Source organism: Meles meles, chromosome 7, assembly GCF_922984935.1.
Source record: "Meles meles chromosome 7, mMelMel3.1 paternal haplotype, whole genome shotgun sequence".
Classification (NCBI taxonomy): Eukaryota; Metazoa; Chordata; class Mammalia; order Carnivora; family Mustelidae; genus Meles; species Meles meles.
In genome coordinates, this window is record NC_060072.1 from 87,757,033 (window position 1) to 87,778,139 (window position 21,107).

At 41.0% G+C, this 21,107-nt stretch overlaps 1 protein-coding gene across 5 annotated transcripts in view; it reads right to left on the bottom strand.

The window, feature by feature from the left end:
* Positions 1-2,050: 2,050 nt before the first annotated feature.
* The window catches only part of LIMA1 (LIM domain and actin binding 1), an 88,590-nt gene continuing 69,533 nt past the window's right edge, over positions 2,051-21,107 (bottom strand). For 3 of the 5 annotated variants that reach the window (XM_046011321.1, XM_046011323.1, XM_046011320.1), the window contains 5 exons: positions 19,704-19,811; positions 15,567-15,624; positions 13,362-13,474; positions 6,406-6,539; positions 2,051-4,338 (listed from right to left, as the gene is read on the bottom strand). In XM_046011321.1, coding sequence (XP_045867277.1) covers positions 3,327-4,338; positions 6,406-6,539; positions 13,362-13,474; positions 15,567-15,624; positions 19,704-19,811 — 1,425 coding nt within the window. In that variant the 3' untranslated portion in view covers positions 2,051-3,326. The remainder of the gene's footprint in view (positions 4,339-6,405; positions 6,540-13,361; positions 13,475-15,566; positions 15,625-19,703; positions 19,812-21,107) is intronic. The other 2 variants (XM_046011325.1, XM_046011324.1) reach the window with 1 other exon arrangement.

The following is a 21,107-nucleotide window of genomic DNA, read 5'->3' on the forward strand; positions in this document are numbered from 1 at the left end:
CCCCACATCGGGCTCTCTGCTCAGCGGGGAGCCTGCTTCCCCCTCTCTCTCTGCCTACTTGTGATCTCTGTCAAGTAAATAAAATCTTAAAAAAAAAAATACATATATATATATATTCATATATATATATATAGCTGGTGAGGATGCGGAGAAAGGGGAACGCTCCTACACTGTTGGTGGGAATGCAAGCTGGTGCAACCACTCTGGAAAACAGCATGGAGGTTCCTCAAAATGTTGAAAATAGAACTATCCTATGACCCAGCAATTGCACTACTGGGTATTTACCCTAAAGATACAAACGTAGTGATCTGAAGGGGCATGTGCACCCAAATGTTTATAGCAGCAATGTCCACCATAGCCAAACTATGGAAAGAACCTAGATGTCCATCAACAGATGAATGGATAAAGAAGATGCGGTATATATACACAATGGAATACTATGCAGCCATCAAAAGAAATGAAATCTTGCCATTTGCGATGACGTGGATGGAACTAGAGGGTATCATGTTTAGTGAAATAAGTCAATCGGAGAAAGACAACTATCGTATGATCTCCCTGATATGAGGAGGTGGAGGTGCAACATGGGGGGTTAGGGGGAGAGGAGAAGAATAAGTGAAACAAGATGGGATTGGGAGGGAGACAAACCATAAATGACTCTTAATCTCACAAAACAAACTGAGGGTTGCTGGGGGGAGGGGGGTTGGGAGAGGGGGGTGGGGTTATGGACACTGGGGAGGGTATGTGCTATGGTGAGTGCTGTGAAGTGTGTAAACCTGGTGATTCACACACCTGTACCCCTGGGGATAAAAACATTATATGTTTATAAAAAAATTAATAAAAAAATTATATATATATACATATATATATAAAAGAACAACCTTTTATTATATTGTTATGGAGCTAGTCCTTGTTTCTACTCTCTGTACCTATGTTTATTTTAGCCCCTGAAAGGCAAAGAAAATGGTTCTTCTAAAATTAATCTCAGTCCCTGCATATCTGATTTACGGTGACATAGTCAGCTAATACCCATAAGTGCTGGCCATAGACACACAGACTTTTTTGTATAAAATCAGTAGATTCGTTGAGTACCATGCGGATGGGCTGGAGTATCAGTGAGTCACACAGTAAATGTAGCTAAAATCAAGCCAGGGTTGGATATTTTATGGATGTCATCCTGGATTAACTGTTGAGTGAACAGGGCTTTCTAAATGACTTCAGCCTGTGATGGGGCCAAGAGCAGAAAATAGTACCCTGCCATCCATTTTGAAGACAGGAAAGACCTTGGAACATACAGTGAGTGACCCTGGAAAAATGTAACAGATGACTCAAAAAGCATGCCCATCTCCAAGGTAATTCACACTCCCATACTTCCATTAAAAAAAAAAAAAGTGTTGGGTGGCCCAGTCAGTTAGGTGTCTGCCTTCAGCTCAGGTCATGATCCCCAGGTCATGGGATTGAGCCCCACATCGAGCTCCCTGCTCAGTGGGGAGTCTGCACCCCCTGCTTGTGCTTTCTCCCTTTCAAATGAATGAATAAATGATACTAAAAAAAAAAAAAAAAAAGTGCTTTAACTCTTTAACTATTGGAGCAGTTTCCTCTAGTGGAAAGGAAATCAAACAACCAACTATTTCTCTGCCCAGAGTGGGAAACACATACATCTTCAAGTAGAGGCCTTTTGTGAAATTCCCTTTAGCATGTTAGGCATAATTGCAAGGTGAATTGTTAAATGTTGAGTACAATGAATAATAAAAAACCACTAACCGATTTTGATTTTGAATGGCTAAAACAAACAGCTCATTTTGAATGTACACACTAATTTTCTTGACAAGTTGCCCTCAATTTTTAAGAAAAATTTGTCCTCCTTTAGGACAGATGAGCAACCATGATCGACCCAACACCACCACCTAGTGGTGGGATATACTCATAACACTTATCTTCACTTAAAATGCACCAGACCCATTTGCTTTTTCTTCCCAAACCGCTCAAGTAAAAGGAGGTCCTGGGAGACTGTCACAACGTAAAATAAAAATGGGAAAAGAACACTGAAAAGTTCAAATGTAAATTAAAAGCTTTATTGAATAAAAATGTTTCAGACTAAGCAAGACTGTAAGAAAGCAGAATATTTTACATCTCTAAAAAATATTAGAGCTAAATCTCTAAAAATGGAGTACAAAGAAAAGTCTGTAGCTTAAAATACCTCTCTCCTGCACATAGATTTGGAATATCAATTATGTACAACAAATGTACTCAAGTTTATAATAGTCTGAAACTTAACTACTAGAAAACTATCTTCCCGAAAAAGGCCTATAATTGGTTTAATTGCACCCTGTAAATACTGTTTGCCATAAAAATCAATACATTTCAGAGCTGGTAAATATTAAAAAACTAGTGTCCCAGAAAGGGGATATCAGAAGTGGAATATCGGGTCTGGAAGTCTGGGCTCAAGCGGTTTAAGGCAGTTTTTTTCTGTTATTCCTCCTTTAAACTCCTCACTTTTGCTTTAACATGCAACATGGCAAACAACAATACAAAAGATCTTATAAAAATACTGCAGCTTTCGGTATATTAGGAGCTGCATAGAGACCACCAAAGAAGTAAACAATAATTTGGGGTCTAGTCAAACTTCCCTGGCAAATACCAGGGCTTATAGGAGAGACAGTGGATCTCCCCAAGCACCAAACGTGCTCAAGTGCCCCCAAAGAATGGTGGTGTTATATCTCAAGAATCTAGTTCAGGGTATTATTTAGAGAAAAGGATGCACAGCAATAAATCCCCCGTATCTATCAAAGTAAGAAAATTAACCTAAAAAATGTTTTAAAGATTAAATATTGGATCTCTTAACAGACGAATACTAAATAATTAAGTTGGTACTCATTTAAAAATATACAAACTGTGCCCTTTATACTAAAGTGCATTCAGTCATAATGTTTAGGTCTCTAAACCCCTTCTGTACGTTCCCTAATTCCATAGGTGAATTTTTAGTGTAACAATGTGCTTGTAATCATCTATTTTTGTATTGCCTTTTGGGAATACAGTGGAGTCTGGACTTAGCAGTTGGCATATTTCCCCCCCTCACCATAAGACCTTAAAGCACTTATGTATATTATCATTGCTAAAATAGAGGACTTAAGTAATATTATTTCTAGAACTTAGAATTGGTTCACTTAAGCTGCAGCATAGGATTTTTTTTTAAGAACTCTTCCAAAATTACTTGCATATAAATTACAGTTCATGCTAAGATACCTGTGTACGTGTATCACTGTGAGAAAGGGCAGAGGCTCACTAACATGAACACAAATTTAAGGCCCAGCACCACTTGTGGCCTGTCATTCCTCATCCTCATCCTCATCCTCATCATAGTACCGATTTCTCTTTATCTGTTCCTCCACAGACAGCTCTTGAACTAATTCTTCCTCCCAGAATCCCACATCCTGGGATTTCTGACTTGGGCTAGTGAATTCCTTCGGGGAGGTATCATCTGCAAAGCTGGACCAATTTGTAGACTTGGGTTCTAGCGGAGACTGCTGCTTGAGGCTTCCTTCATCTTCATCTAAGTTTGCACCATTTTCTGTAAGATCCTCACTCCCCATCTCAAAACTATGCTCTTCCTTACTTCTTCCCCCCATCCCCCCTGCTCTAGATTCCTGGTTTTGCCAGGTTGTTTTTCCCACACTACTATTCTTCTCGGAAGTATGGGCATTTTCCACTTGTTTCCTTTCTGCTGTCGCTCCTCCTATCAGCTCCTCACTCTGCTCTGACATGCTCCAGCCTTTCCTTATAGGTGGGGACAAGATTTTTGGGCTCTTGACCGAAGTGGTTCGAAATGAAGCTGCTACGGTGAATGGGCGGCTTCTTTCTTTCAGTGAAGAAGATCGTCTCAGCTTCTTCAGATCCAGATCGACGTCTTCAGGAGCATCGGGCTTGCTGATTTCATCCTCAGGAGGCCATTTGGGCTTGGATACTTTGATCCCTTCCTCCAAGATACTTCCTGAACTACCAAGTTCAGTGGGAGGCGGCCAGGCAATCTTTAGCTTCTTGGTTTCAGCTGGCTTGTCTTCTTTCTCCGGCTGAGAGGAGGCCTTGGCTTCCATGGTTGCTGTCAGCACACCCACTTTAGCAATGGGGGCATCTTCTACCCCTGGGCTCTGAGGGGTCTCCCCTGCATTTGGAAGCTGGGCTGGTCTCTCCAAAGCCCCTTCATTTTCATTTTTGCTTGCCCACAGATCCTTGTGTGGTCTGTGCCCAAAGCCTTCATCATAGTTGCCTTTAGCTTTAAAGAGTTGATTGAAGTGAGGCTTGCAGTAGATTCTCCCGTGTAAAGATGCGTATGTTCCTAGACTGTTGTTAAAAAGAAAAAGAGCATAAAGTTAATAGACCTGTATACTCTTATTTATACTAGCAGGCTGAAATCTGACAACTGCAGTATTTTCGCAAGATGCTAATATCTTAGAAAATATCTTTAAAAGGACATTGACCACCTAGAATTCTTTACCCACTCCCTTTCAAGCACATGTGTTTTACTACCCGTATAAAAACATGCTCATTTCTAGGCCTGAACTTTCACAAGACATTCTTTCATGTGGTATATCTTCCTATTTTCAAATGGCTTTATTCCCCTCTGTGAAAACTATCAAAAAACATTATTTCTTCCAGGAAGTCTTCCCTAGATAAACCCACCTGTCTCTGACACTCACAGATTTCCTATTTATAATCTGTAACTATTTACAATGATATTCCTTTGTACAAAGTTGGATCATTTTCCTCGTTCCCCTTTTGTGTTATAATTTAAAAGGACATCTCTATAGGAGTAGGTATAATACCCTGCAAATGGTCTGTTCTCACTAGATGCTAGTGCCTGGATATGGTGAACAGCAGCCCAGCGAGCAGCAGCCAGGAAGGAAATCTACTCTAATATCGGTGCTGGACAGGCCTTTAGGAGATTTGGTGTCTCTCGCAGGGCAACACATTTTAAAGGAGATATAAAAATAATAGCATTTCTACAGAAGAGATGTAAAAATCCAGAAACATAGACAAATATGCTTTGGAGAAAAAAAATTTAATACCAAGGGCAGAAAAAGAAACAACGAGAAGAAGTTACAGAGGCACATTTTGGCTCAATAGGAGGGAAAGTTGTGGAGCTAGAGCTATCTTACCCTGGAACTAGGTAGTGGGGTATTACTCCTTGGGGGGGCCATAGAGATGCTAGCACATCTTTTAAGAGTATCTTAGAAGAGGGGCGCCTGGGTGGCTCAGTGGGTTAAAGCCTCTGCCTTTCGCTCAGGTCATGATCCCAGGGTCCTGGGATCGAGCCCCGCATTGGGCTCTCTGCTTGGCAGGGAGCCTGCTTCCTCTTCTCTCTCTCTCTCTGCCTGCCTCTCTCCCTACTTGTGATCTCTGTCTGTCAAATAAATAAATAAAATCTTAAAAAAAAAAAAAAAAAGAGTATCTTAGAAGGAATGCTTGCTCTGAAAAGAAAGCTGGAGGAAGTGGCATCCGAGTTACTTACTTCTCTAAGACTCTCTGATTTAAATGAGTTAATATGGAGTATGTCCCCAATTTGTCACATATCTTTTTTTTTCCTGAAAGATTTTATTTATTTCTTTGAGAAAGTGAGCTCCAGCAGGGGTGAGGGGGCAGAAGAGCAGAGGGCAGAGGGACAAGCAGACTCCATGCTGAGCAAGGAGCCCGACACGGAGCTTGATCTCACAACTCCGAGATCGTGACCTGAGCTGAAATCAAGAGTTCGACACCTAACTCACTGAGCCACCAAGCGCCCCAATTTGTCACATTTCTAGCCATATCTTGAGTTACGTGGAAGAAATTATAATTATTTTCTCAGAAATCAAAGGAAGCAATATACAGAAAAATACAGGCTCTTTAAGGTCTATTATTATTGTTATTACTATTTATACAGTTTGGGACATGTAAGGGCTTAGACAAGTATACTTTTTTTTAAAAAAAGATTTTAATTTAAAAATTTTATTTAAAATTTTATTTAAAATTTTTAAAAGATCATGACCTGAGTCGAAGGCAGACGCTCAACCAACTGAGTCACCCAGGCACCCCAACAAGTATACTCTTAAGATTTCCCAACTTTATGAGTCTGTGAGACCAAAGGGGGATATTGTACTAAATTAAGTCACAGGGGGTTTTACCTGCCACCCATAGGATTTAAGCTCCACATAAATTAAACATGTAAATTAAAATATCAATGTACCAAGAAGTTCCAAACATCACTCTCACTTGATATGAAATACTTGTTACTAAATGGTACTTTTTACTTTCTCCAAGGACCTTTAACAGCGCACTCTTGTACAAGAGCTTCTAGTACCAGAGCTCCAAAAGCCAAAGACTCCTTCCTGTGGTCCAGCGACACAGAGAGATAGCTCACTCTGGTTGGCTTACCTAAGTTTGTTGTTGCAGTAGGAACAACGGAAGCAGCTGACATGAAACACCTGCTGGTTGGCCAAGAGACGCTCCATCGGATAGACTGTCTTCTGACACTCCACACAAGTCTCTCTTGCAGGTGTCTGAAACTTCTAGAAGGAAAAGGGTAATGTTAGCACAGGCAGGGATGAGTTTTTACTCTGCTGAGATGTGCCCTGGTTTTACTTTGTTAGCTAAGGGCTCCCTTACCTGTCCATTCTCATAGGAACACTAAGCCTGTTACGATTCTATCAGCTGACTCTTTAAGGCCAGGAAGCTCTACTGCATCCCTTTCCCCGACTGGCTGGCTGCCCCACGTGTAGCAGCCACTGAGGCAGGACTGCAGAGGAAGGCTTGGACAGGCCACCATATACACACAGAAGTACACATAAAATGGTTCCACGGACAAGAAATTAGGAGAAAATGTCATCACACACAGAAGTTTGTTTGATTCAAGTGCCTGGTAAAAGCAGGACAGACTTATAAGAACAGATTCGGAAGGGGATAAATTTAAAGGAGAGGAAAAGCACTGGACTTTGGGAATTGGGAAAAGACAATTTGATAAAGTATCTTTTAGTGTTCTCCACTTATAATCTTGACTTAGCATAATATTGTATCCATTAGGCACAATATTTTTAAGTAAGTCAAAACTGACATGTAAATGTAATTAATTTTAAAGAGACAAACTATTTCATTAGGACTCCAGAAGAAAGCATAGCCCAACAAAGCTATAGGTTCTATAATTTTCTCAGAAACCAATGGAGAGGGGCATCTGGCTGGCACAGGTGGGAGAGCATGAGAACTCTTGATCTCTGGGTTGTGAGTTAGAGCCCCATGTTGGGCATGGAGCCTACTTAAAAAACAAGCAAACAAACCCCCCCCCCAAAAACAATGGAGAAAATGATTGTAATGGGGAGTGAAGGGTCGTAACAGACTGGGAATTCACAAACTGTCCGTAAAGGGTGGAATAAGAGCAGGGTGAGCACAGCTCTTTCAGCTGGTAATCCCAATCCTAAAGAAAATAAAATAGTTCGTATTATAGCACTGATGAAAGAAAGAATTCCCAAAAGGCAAGTTTTTACTTAAGAAATGGTTACTGGGCTACTAGGGGTTGGGGGTAAGAAGACCCTAGGTATATGTAAATAACTCTTGACTTGCTCCAGCACAAACACCTTTCCAGCAAATGCAGGAGTAGCTTGGGTTAAGGTCCCAGGAAGCTCTCACAGGCGCCTGGGTGGGAGGTGGGGCAGGGGGACTGGTGGTGCTCTGCAGCCAAGAGTGGTAGTAAATAATGCAAATTAGTCCCAAGGTCTAGAGCTTGAATGGTTAAGATAAGCCAAAAATAAACCAGGTTATGGGCAAGATAGAATTTTCATTTAAAAAAAAAACCAAAAAACCCTGAAAATAGTTCCGTAAAAAATTCAGACTGCTGGTTCTGTTGCTACATGATTCACCAGGAGGTAAAGCAAAAAATAGGAATCGTTTCCCAAATGGATCCGGACAGGAAACAAAAGTAGAAAATGGGGAAAAAAAAAAAAAAGCCATAAAGGGAAATCTCTATAAAAGGGAGTTTAATAGAGTTTAGTGGTAAACTCCCAAATAGCACCAAGGGATTGAAGAACGAAGGAAAAGAACTGAATGGAAATGGCTCCTCAACAATCCCCCTTCCATTGCTAAGGTTAGAGCCCTAAAAAGAAAAACTTAAATAGTCAAAGCCAAGTTCAACCTAGTTTATCAAGCACAAGGGAGGTATTTAAATATGATCAAATGTTATTATGACTGAATGCTGTTGGAAGCAATCAGGGCCTTATCTGGAGCTCAGAATTCTTACATGGACACTTCTAACAAGATAGGGCTCGGTGGAAATGTCACCGCATAGTTTTAATTAGGTTTTCTCTAAAAAGAACTAGGTCCTTGTCTAGCAAGCAGGAAATACATTAAAATGCAAAATAAAATTTGGGTGTAACAGTACAGTTGAGAGCATGGGAGAGACCCGGTGCAGATCACAATTCACATGATGCAAAAGTCAGAGGCCAAATGTATCTATTTCTCAGACTGAAACTCTTTTTCAGCTGCAGGGCGGCTTCCGCATTTTGAGCCCTTGACTTAGGAGGACAGCATTCCTTCTGGGCAGTAAAGACAGAGCAGGAGACAGGAATCTCCCAGGGTCCAAGAGGAGAGGGGTGTGACCGTGCTCACGGGGAATGGAGAGATCCGGAGCCCGCCTTCCATCACACACACACACAGAGGACACACTGAAGGAGGGTGCGGCCCGGGAACAGAAAGGAGAACCTGAGAGAAAGCTGAAAGCTGAGCTCACATTAGGAGGAAAGTGGAAGGCAGGAGCAGAGATAAGGTACCCGAGGAGCAGGAAGCAGAAGCTGCAAGAGACAAACAGGAACCTTCGGTGAATACACAGCATTGGGGGGCCCTGGGGTGCTTCACTGCCGCTGAGCTGAAACTCAGGGACAGATTCAGATCCAAGAATAAGACACATTTTCTTGCCTTTTCAAGTAATTCTGCTAATTGTGGGCAAAAGGAGCCTCACTCCTGTCTACCTGAGGTTGGAACCTGGCCCAGCTCAGGAGAGAGCTGTTCTGAGCCTTCGCCCACACAAGGAGTGTCTCATTAACAATTCTTTAGTGTCTTACTGCCTCCCACACCAGACCCACAATGGCTCTCCCTTGAATGGGGCCTTCACCCACCCGCGTGAAAAGCCATCCCTCCTTAACATCAAATTAATCTACTGCTAGCCTAAACACCTGACTAACCACAAGCTTCTAACTAACCAGACCTAGCAGAGGCCCATTATTCCTATCCGGTTTTTACATAGACCTTTTCCAATATTATTTAATGTTTATATCGCAGCTGCCCAAGGGCTTTCCAGTTTCATAAAGTCAAGAGGATCCCAATCTGGTAATATGCCAAATCAGAGTGGCGGCGTCTGTGCCTTCCCTTTATTTCCTCTGTCCCGGGCTCTCAGCCACTTTTCTGTAATTGCCCCCATGTCTATTCAGACGACAGGAAGCAGAGTCAGTGCCCAAAAATCTCTACCATTATGGTAGGCAAATATCCTGCCCATGCCTTCACGGTATGCTCGGACTTGGCACGGCCACACTGAAAACACTGCCAATATTAGAATTTTAGATTATTTTTTATCTTTAAAATATATTTTTTCCCTAGGTCAGATGTTTTTCATCTCTCCTCCCTCACTCTTTTTCACGTGTAGAAACGACAGCACTGTTCCTTATCAAAGCTCCCACGGTCAGTAACAGAATTAAAATGAAAACTCAGAACTCTCGATTCACAAACCAATAGAGCATTTTCTAAATTGTCCTGGCATGCTAATTTTCCATATCTAAAGGAAACTCTTTGGGGAGGAGAGCAGATGCTAACCCAAATGAAAATAATCTCACTCTAGCAGTTTGAACCAAACTACAGTCCTCACTTTGTTTCAAATTCAAGTATGTAGATAGTATATCTGGATGGTAGTAATATTTACATAACTGATGTTCATAAACACTGTCATGTCTTTCCCATATGAGGGATCTTACAGGCCCTCTGTTGATCAGCATCTATGCAAAGCTATTTTTCTAATAAATGTGTACGGCTTCCCCTATGTTCTTTCACCCTCTTATCTTATATACCTATTTCAGTCTAATGAAAGCTCTAGTTTGGAGATTATAGATACGTTTATATTTATATGTATATGTAATATCTATAAACATACATAAATATGGGGGGAGACCTGGCAAGAGTCAGTGAAGCTAACTAGCCCTTGGACATGGTGAAATCAGAAGAAAATTCTGTATGGATGTCAGGCTTCCATTCCTCAGAACACCACAAAATGCCTTTCATTCCCTCCTTTCCCATCTGTGCAAAATATCTAGGTAATTAAACTGAAATTCTTCATATACAGTAAACGGTTGGGCCAGCTCTGTGCAGCCTTAACCCTTCCCATGGCTTTCTGTGAAACTCTTTTTGACCGCATTTTGGAGATACTCCTGTCTTAAACAGACTGCTCTATATGTGGAGAAAAGGTTTGTGTTCTGATAAAGCAGGAATAATGGAGATAATAAGAAATGATTCTAGATGTCCTTCCAGCATAATTCCAATGGCTTTGCAAAATAGCATAAAACCTCCTACCCTATCCATAGAGGAAGGGACAGCCAGCAGGGCACAGACAGGGTGCCAGAGTGTGTCCTCTCATGCAGTCTGCCATGTTTTCTCTCCACATCCTTCAGCAGAACCAGTCAAGGAAGCCTTGGCTGTCCTAGTGAGGGCAAGTGGGTGTTCCCAGAGCTGGCCACATTTCCTTAGCTTCTTCCTCCCTATTCTCCCCACCCTGGAAACATTTAGGGGATAACTTCTCTCAGTAGAAGGACTTAAAGCCTATGAGACCTCTGGGTCTCTTGAGTAGAAAGTTCCTGATCTACCTCATAGGGTCCACTGAGCTCTGCTCCCAGACTGGTTTTTTTTCTTTCTTTCTTTCTTTCTTTTTTTTTTTTTGAGAATGAATCTGCAACTTCAATTTCATTAGCACCACGTCTCATCACCTGAGCCATCTGACCAGTGTTCAAAAGACACAGATAAAACTCTTACTTGTAAAGACTAGTATCATTTTATCTTTTTTTTTTTTTTTTTTTTACTTTACCAAGCTAAAGTTTGAAACGAATCAAATCTCTACTTTAGATGTCCCATTTTTCAACAACAGACAGATAGGCACTAAGGAACAGTTTTTCCAGTATGTGTGGGGCCTAGAAATCTATTCTGAGTGAACAAGTTTATTCTGGGCTGTATGTAATTTCCCCAAGTGGAGAAACAACTTCTGTCGCATGGTCTATAGCCGTGAGACCAGTGACTCCAGAAGGTCTTCCTATAAACACTGAAGTGTATACATATACATGCTTGCCTTCAGAATGTAAAGGATAAATGTGAGGAGAAGAAAATAAACTACCCTTAGATAAAAGTGGAGATGTGATGGAGTCCCATCTGTAATCATTTGAGCTTTGGACCACAGGCAAACACAGGAGCCAGACCCATTTACTCCAGTCTTTACACAACGTTCAAAACCTGAAGTGTCTGTCTGGTGAAAGTAGGCCTGTCTGCATTTTCCTGCTGAGTGTCCGGGGCCAAAGAACAGGACTGTGTCTCAGATGGGTACAGGGGGAGCTTCATCTCCACCTCCCCTCATCCCTCGTTTGCTAGCGAGGACCTAAGTGAGGTGCACTCTGTCATTCAGCACTCAGCAGCTGAGACCCTGGAGTCTGAATCAAGGAGAGACCTCAAAAGTCCAACCCAGTACCAAGAGGTCTGACCTAGCAGCTGAGGGAGGGAAACAGGCCTGGGTTGAGAATTCACATATCCTCAAGAACAGATTTTAGTTTTTAGACAAGCCATGGAATTTCCCTAAGCCCCCAGTCCATGGCCAAGTCAGATTTACTGGCTTGTTCTTGATCCACAACCACAACTCAAGGACTCACATCTGGGCAGGGTCGCTGTTGGAGAAGAAATTAACCCCACGGCATTTGCTACTTTGTTGGGCTCCAGATACTGGACAAAGACAGTGCTGATGACAGCATGAGCTGGACTTTAATGCCGCCAGCGTGACCCCCACGCTGAATACTTGGGCAGCTCAATCACTGTAACTCCGTCCTTCCTCCCTTTACCTGCTTTCTCTTGCTACTTTCTTCACCCTCTGCTCTTCAATAAACCCAACTCTCCTCATGAATCTCAGCTTCCCATAAAATTCTCATTTACATTCTTCACTCCGCCCCTTTCCCTTTTTTAACTCGCCTTTTCAGTCCCAGATTGTCCCCTTTTCTCCTTTTGTTCCAAACTTTCATCTATGTCCTCTTCTCTTCCTCCTTTTTGTGCACTTGAACTTTCATCAAGGCACCAGTCATGCCCACAATTGAGAGGTACAAGCACAGCTGATGGGCCCAGGAGGTTGGGGCGTGGGGCCGTTACCAATCATCAACACACCAATTCTACCTACTGTAGCCTTTCTTTGAAATGAGAAAACTTTCTAAACAAAACCGACCTACTTAAGAGAGCACCAGAGGAGAAAGACACTAAAGAAGTGTGCCTATGTTTGGTTATTAATCCACGTGGCTAAATTCGCACTATATTAGCAAAGCATTTCATTAAAACAAGTCAGGTAATGAAGTCTAAAGTAGGTATTGAGTGTTTTTTTTTTTTTTTAACTTTTATGAGAGTATATATTTATTCATATAAATAAATGGGAAAAGACTGTTTTTAAAAACTGGTGAATAAAAGGTGGCCAGAGATTGAGTGGCCTAGTAAAGTTTTCTTAGGGTACAAAACTTTTATACATTCCTTAACATCTAATATTATATATCCTAGTATGAGTGTTATTGAATGCCCCATTTTACAGCAAATGGGCTGGCCAACCCCCACTGCAACGTACACATTCTTTTTTTAAAGAAGCTAACCACCAATCATGTTACAGTCAAGTTCTTCAGACCAGGGGGCCACTCTCTCTAAGCTGACATGCACATCCCCATCCAATGGGCTTATTTAGCTTAACAGATTTCTTGAATTTCCCATTTTGTGGTCTTTTGCCCATTCACAGATTTATGGACTTGGGCATTTTTTCCCCTCCAAAAAAGAAAAAAAAAAATTAAATAAATAGATCCCACATCATTTTCTTTAACTTTGGGTTTCCCTAAAACTTTCATGAATTTTCCAGATTTCAGATTGAAAGCTATTAGTGAACCTCTCCCCTCCTGGCTCAAACATCTGAGCAGAATAACAAGATTTCCAGGGTAAGTGACTGGCTTAAGTATTCCCTTACTTGATGTTTTCATCCCCAGGAAAGCAAAAACGGGTTATAATGAACATAATGATATAAGGTGCAATGAGCTCTACTAGTAAACCATGTCTAAAGGCTCCGAGAGAAATTGCCACCATACCTTCACCGCTTTGGGAGGGGAATTTTCAGAGAGGTTGGAGGCTCTGGCATCTGGATTTAGTGGCTTGGGATGGACAGGCTGCTGGACCTCACTCTTGAACTGCGAGTTACCTGCTTGAGTTACAAAAGGAAGACATTTTGTAATACCTCAAGGGAAGTCTCAGAAATGATTCCTCCCCAAAGCAGAAGTTGGACACCAAAGAGAACTTTTCAATACCAGGAGAACACAGCTCTTCTGATACTAAAAGCTATGCTGTTAAGTTCTGAGCTGGGAGGCTTTCTCACCCTTTGCCACACACTGCAGAAATCCAAATCACCCGATCTATAGAAATTTCTGCCCATGCTCCCCTTCCTACCCAGCCCCCCCACACCCTGATTTGTCATTTTTAAAGCCTGTTTTTAGCACATGATGTAATGAGCACTGGGTATTATGTAAGACTGATGAATCACTGAACTCTACCTCTGAAACTAATAATATATTATATGTTAATTGAATTTAAATTTTTTTTTAAAAGGCTGTTTGTAGATGTTGATGACTTTTTTTTGGTAGTTAGCACCCCCAATAACTCCTTCTGGGATGCTTCAACTGAAGTTGGAAAAATGATGGAATATGAGGGTATAAATTTCCTAATGCACACGTACACCCTCACCCACACCCACACATGTGCACATGTGGGGGTGTGTGTGTAATTTGACACAATCTTTTTGGTCAGTCCTATAACAAATATCTATGGATAGAGATTATGGAAAAAGGCTTCATGAAGCTTTTTTCATAATCATTGATGTGTCACCTACATAAGTTAATTTTCTGCCAATATAGTCACTGTGTGGAAAACTCTGAGCAGGCACAGAAAAGTGCTACTAAGGAACAATAAAAGAATTCCTTAAAATCTAGAGTTAGGTCAACAAAGTACTAAAAAATTAAGGCTTATTTTTCAAATGTTTTGCAAACCTAGTCAAAACTCAGAAAAATTTCTAGTCCAAGAAAAATGACTGCAAAAGGAATGTTCTTGGATTCAAGCAGCAAATTTCTCTCTGAAATTTTAAGGTACGATTTACTAGAGATTTGTTAAATTCATATTTCTATTTTAGTTGCTGAGTTTTCAATGTCTAGTGAAGTAATTAACCAGGGAGAAGCTAGGAAATCCACATACATATAATTTTTTTAATTTCTTAAGACTTTTTTTACTCATTTATTTGTCAGGTACAGAGACAGAGACAGAGAGCACAAGCAGGGGGAGCAGCAGGCAGAGGGAGAAGCAGGCTCCCTGCTGAGCAGGGAGCCAGATGTGGGCTCCATCCCAGGACCCTGGGATCACCACCTGACCTGAAGGCAGACACTTAACCGACTGAGCCACCCAGGCATCCCAGAAATCCATGTATATCTTTAAAAAAACACGGAAAATCAGAGTCAAAAGTGGATATAGTAAAGAATGAAAGAAAAAAAAAACAGAAAGGTTTCTGTTTTGGGGAGAACTGAGGCTTAAAATGGATAAAAAGGTGATAAAATTCAGCACCAACAGGAAAATCTCTAGAATCAGGCTAGAAGGTGGACTGTGGTACACATGTAGATAAGCAGAGAAAGATATTTTTAAAAGAAAAAAATTTTTTAAAAGATTTATTTATTTGACACAGAGAGAGAGCACGTGCGAGAGAGGGAACTCAAGCAGGGGGGAAATAAGAGGGAGAAGCAGGCTCCCTGCTGAGCAGGGAGCCTGATTCAGGGCTTGATTCCAGGACTCTGGGATCATGACCTGAGCCGAAGGCAGATGCTTAACACCTGAGCTACCCAGGTGCCCCAAGAAAAAAATATTTTTAAAAAAGAATGCCAATTCTTTATCCCTTTAAATAAATAAAATCCTTCTTGGCCAAACTCCTGTTAAAACGAAACTTCAAAATTGGTTTTTACAGCTTGAACCCTGAAAAGGTTTGATACAAAAGGTAGGATACTTTCAATGAGAGAAGGACCAAAACTATTCGGTTTGCCCCAAGTTAATCATATTGAGCTTAACTTCTCCCTAAGCCATGGAATGCGTGAAGGGTGTGCAAGCATAAGTCCTTAATACCAAGTGAAAGATTTGATCAGCTAAATTGCTGGGTTTAATAGGTTGCATTCTCAGCACTGCCAGCAATGGGGACATTCCTAGACCAAATACAGAATACAGAACAAGAACCTCATCCTCCAGATCTAAGAACAAATGCTTACGGGAGTCATCTTCAGCAGGGGTGGAACGGACTGCCAGGCTATTCTCAGTTGCAGAAACCTACAAAAGGGAGGGATTAAGAATCACATTAAAAATAAAAGAGCAAACTGCTGTTAATGCCATAAAAACCTGCTGACTCTAGTCAGTCACTGGCTGCCTAGGGGAAATAACGGGCCCCAGAACAGCTGAGCATTTAAACAAGAGGCAGCAAAATGTCTTTTATGAGGATATTAACATGCCTCTCAATTACAGAGTAACGGGAGAAACAGACTGCACTCAGCTGCCAAAAGTGTGCATCATCTCCCTTTATAAAAGAACTTCTAAACCATATCTTTCTACTGTCAAATAAAAAAAAAAAAGCAAAACAAAACCCTCTATCACAGAGAACAAAGCTCCTTACCATAGAACTATATAAAACTCACTCTAAGGTGAGATGAAGTCTTTACAGTAGGAACTACTCTTACTCCTTTAGCTTCGTAATTCCTTATTTCCCAACCAGTTACATTCTGCTGAAACAAGCTTACAAGTACTGAAGACCTTCTGATAGCCAAAAGGCAAACTGACCAAAACCCAACCTCTGGTATCATCTTCAAGGTTAGTTTTTCTTTTTAATCCCAGTCTCAAAATGGCAGTGCTTAACAAAACGGCAGATCTAGGCCTTTGGGGTCTCTTCCATCACACTCAAAATCATGAAGAGTCAGTAGGCGACCCAATGTGTAGTCTTCGTGTAAACGTCTTTCATTCAGATGTCAGGGTTTTTATGGCAATGCTGAGTGTTTCTGTCAGGATGTCTAATGCAGTGAAGAAATTTACAATGGAGTTTAAGTCATTGGCTGACTGCACCTTAATTTTTGCATGGTTGTTTTTTCTCATTTTTCTCATTACTCTCTCTCTTTTTCTTTTTAAGTAGGTTCCACACCCAACATAGAGCCCAATGCAGGGCTTGAACTGAGGACCCTGAGACCAAGCCACCTAGGCACCTCTACTCTGTTTTCAATACAGGAATTCTGATATGGCATAAAGCAAACCAATATAATAATAGCCAACGTTCACTGAGTGTTTAGAATAGCCAACATTCACTGAGTGTTTAGTATGTGCCAAGTATTGGAATGATCACTTTACATGCATTATTTCATTTAACGATATGAAAGAAATTACAAGCTCTTCAATTCTTGTTAATTAGTAGGTGCATCCATCCCAGGATGTTCCTCTCTCACCTCTAATTTTGGTCACCTTGAACCTGCAGGGTAAACTTACTGCCAATCGTGACATCATTGCACATGCCCAACCAGCTGACCTCACTGCAGGAAACTACCAGGAGAGAGCACGTGAGATTTGCTCCAACATTTTATTAAAGGAAAGTGCAATTTCGTTTACAAGAGGAGAAAGGGAAGAACAATACCCTGACAAAATATTCTATTTCAGAAAGTTCACCCTAGCAGTAATGTCCCTTTGTAACAAATTGAAGTTCAAATAGTTCTTGGGTATCAGTTAACAAAAGTTAGGCAAATAGTTGAAAGGATAACAGGCTCTGAAAATTTTTATGAATCTGAAGGCAGCCCCAGCTTTAGGAACCTGCAGTATGTACTTGAAGACTGTGTTCTGTCTTTATCTCCTTCCCCACCCACAGCTCAATTCATGGTTTAGTTCCACTGATGCCCTTTTGGGCTATAATTACAGTGTTCCAATCCTCCAGTTCAACTTAGAGTTCTAGATTCAAATCAATGTGAAGACAATCAAGAAGCAAACACAAAATTAGATTAGGGACAATCCAAGCATTATTTTCTAGATGATCATTTCTCAAATTATGCTCCTGGGATAGATGGGGAGATTTCAATGCTGGCAGTATTTTTCTCTTCAGTTTCTTTTTTATAGTATGTAACATTTTAACTCACTTATTCTTAAAAAAAAAAAAAAAAAAGATTTATATTTAATAATCTGTACACCCAACATGGGGCTTGAACACAACCCTGCGACCAAGAGTTGCACATTCCACTCACTGAGCCAGCAAGGCACCCCAACTCAGTTTATTCTTAAGACACGATCTCCCACTTAAAGATACGAAAACCAGGGGCACCTGGGTGGCTCAGTGGGTTAAGCTGCTGCCTTCGGCTCAGGTCATAATCTCGGGGTCCTGGGATCGAGTCCTGCATCGGGTTCTCTGCTCAGCAGGGAGTCTACTTCCCTCTCTCCCTCTCTCTGCCTGCCTCTCTATCTACTTATGATCTCTCTCTGTCAAATAAATAAAATAAAATCTTAAAAAAAAAAAAAAGATACGAAAACCAGGCAGTCTAATAAAGAGAACTCACATGATACATGGCATGTGACTCTTGGGACTAATGCGTGAGCCCACTGTTCCAAGGATATATGTAATTTTAAGAAAAAAAATTTTATTTATTTATTCATGACAGACAGAAAGGCAGGGGCAGAGGGAGAAGCAGGCTCCCCACTGAGCAGGGAGCCCAAAATGGGACTCAGTCCCAGGTTCTGGTATCATGACCTGAGCTGAGGGCAGATGCTTAACCATCTGAGCCACCCACGTGTCCCAGAATATATATAATTGGATGATTTTATGATTACAAAACAGCTGCCAAGTATTTTGTCTTCTTATTTCAACATACACTTGTAATACGTTTTTGTAAAATAAAGAGATTTAAATTTTTCTAATTTTTTTTCCTGTTGTAGCGTAAGATTCAAATTTTGTAGCCATTAATCTAAGGCCATTTTCCTCTGTGCATCTGGACTTTGGTCCAAATGTGTAGTGGATTTCATAAGTTCTTATTGGTGTTCTGTCAACACAGCATGCTTTTTTTTTTTTTAAAGATTTTATTTATTTATTTGACAGAGAGAGAGAGAGAGCATGAGCAGGGGAGAGAAACAAGGGGAGAGGGAGAATGCGGGGCTTGATCCTAGGATCCCGGGATCATGACCTGAGTTGAAGGCATACACTTAATTGACCGAGCCACCCAGGCGCCCCTACATCACGCTTTTTAAAGTCTCCTATAGTCCAGTAAATTTGACAACTATTGCTCTTAATCCATTTTAATGATCTCCTCACCTTTTGGAAGAATGACCTCAAGGGTATCAATATGTGTAACAGAAGCAATGACTCTTCTCCTAAGATTAATCACTGTGACATATTTGAAAGCTCTTTCTCCTCATCTAACTTAACATTTGGATATCATATTGACCAAAAGACAAAAACAAAACAAAATAAAACCTGGGTAATGGACTGGCAAAGAAAATGATAAATTCACCTGTCATAAATGTTGTTACGTACACCAACCAAGCCATTCATCTAATGATAGGTGCGTAAAACACAAATATCATTTGCTTAAAATCTTCCTAAGGGTTTTCACCCTGGCAGGACTCTATCCAAAGTCTCAAGCACGGCATATAAAGATTCTCAAGACCTGGCCTGGCCCTCTCCCTCCACTTGATTCTCTCCATTATCTCTATGTGCCCTGGGTCCTAGCCTCTGGTTTCCAAACCTCTGTTTGTGTCTGCCTGGAATGCCCTTCTTTCTTTTTACTCAACCTTTCCTTATTCACTTGGTTTCTTCCCACACATTCTTCAGGACTTGGCTCAGACATCACCTTCTTGAGGAAGTCTGGTTAAATGTCCTTAGTCAGACACTGCGTTAGGGTAGCCAACCTGTTACTCATCTCCCTTCTATTCTGTTAGCTCCCTTGCAGATAAAGGCCCCACAGAATGGTTCGTTCTTATTTAGTTTTTAAGCTTAGCATTTCCTACGCTTAGCATAGTACTTCACTTTCAAAACAGTCTGATGAAAGAATGAACTTGTCTTGCATAAAATGTGTTAAATGAAGAATACACGAATTTCTTGAAGATATCACCTCTAATCAAAACAGACTTTTAAAAATCACTTGAGCGCTATACTCTCTGAGCATCTGCTGAGCGAAAGAATTTTCCAGTGAAGGTTCATTATTTGGTCCGCTATGAGTTGCGGAGTTCCCCAACTGAAATTATGTGACCTGCAAAAATGACAATCTGTCCTGGCAGCTGCTACCAAATTCCCAGACACTCTGCAGCCTAGAGTTAGAGTGGTTTCTAATTTTAAGCATCTAATTTAGAACACATGCTTCCTTGGCAACTGGACATCAGACTTTTCAACCCACCTTCTCTCCAACCTGATGGGAGATGCAGACCTCAGGATCTGGGGGCACATTCTCCTTTTGCTCCAACTTATGAGTTCTGATTTCACCGCCATTGGCTCTCAAGTCATTCTACAAAATAAAAAGAATCTGTGAACGAAAATAAAAAAAGCTCCTTATTCCACACTCTTTATAGCACATCCATTAAATAAATTTGGAACGGTAAAAGAAAAGTTCTTTTAAGAAGCCTGGGGTCAAATCAACCCCCTAATTCTCACAAGCAAAACCCATTGACTAGTGAAATGACAAAAGCGGCTTTGTGGACACACACCTCCGAGTTAAATATTTGTACACTAGTCTAAAACTGGGTGCTCATTAGAATACAGACATATCAACAAAGACACACACAGAAACCAGCCCCAGCACACAATGTTCTTGTGATTCACTCCTCTAGCAGCAGAGCTTGTGGGAATGCAAAGCTTGTGAGTTTTATCAGAAAAGACCATTCTGGAGTAGGGAAAAGGAGATGCCAAGTGCCAATAATTAAGAAAATATACTGACCATATATATATAAATGCTCGGCCTGGAAAGAGAGACAGGGATCATGCACACATATAAAAACTGAAATTATATTTAATGACACCATAAAACAACCTTTTTTGGCGAGACTTTCAAAAACATGCTTCTTTTGGCATAAAATTCATTTGCTGTATTCAAGACATACCTTATTCTACTTCTCAGAACAGAACCTCAACATAAAAAAGCAGGCATTAATACAGTCATAAGGAGTAAGCATAATCACATTTCTTTTCCTTGCAAAGAACACTTGGGGAAAATATTAAAATTAACTTTACCTACTAGATCCAAAATTAATAGAGTGGTAGATGAATATGGACATTTCCTACGTTTAGTTTGCTACCTTTCTGAAAGTCTGGTACCTTTCTGTTCTCCGTGATTCTTTAGGCAGGGCGAGAAAACAAGCCACGTATGGCCACAGGGCCAGTGTGAGTGGCCTCAATCAGGACCTGGTTGAGATGTGGGATCCCTGACTAAGGGACAAGGCTCCCTCCAGAGGAGCATTCGTGAGGGGGAGCTGGGAGCCAATGGTGCAGAACCCAACAGGACAGCTGAAGGACTCATTCCTGACCCCATCTTGAAGCCCTGCTTCCAGAATCATGCCAGGGAATGTGCGCCTTGTAACAGCCATCCTCTGTAAGGGGCCTGAGAAATTCTTTTGGGATGAGATAAATGTACTTTTTACAAGAATTCCTAAAGACTTTTCAACTCTTAAAATTTACAGAGCAGAAGAACTGCAGTGCTGAAACCTTATTAGGAGTTAAAAAAAAAACCTCACTGAACAGGTTTTTCCACTTAGGGAGTCACCTGGTTGGAATGTTTATTGCAGGAGGGCACAGAGAAGGAGCAAAA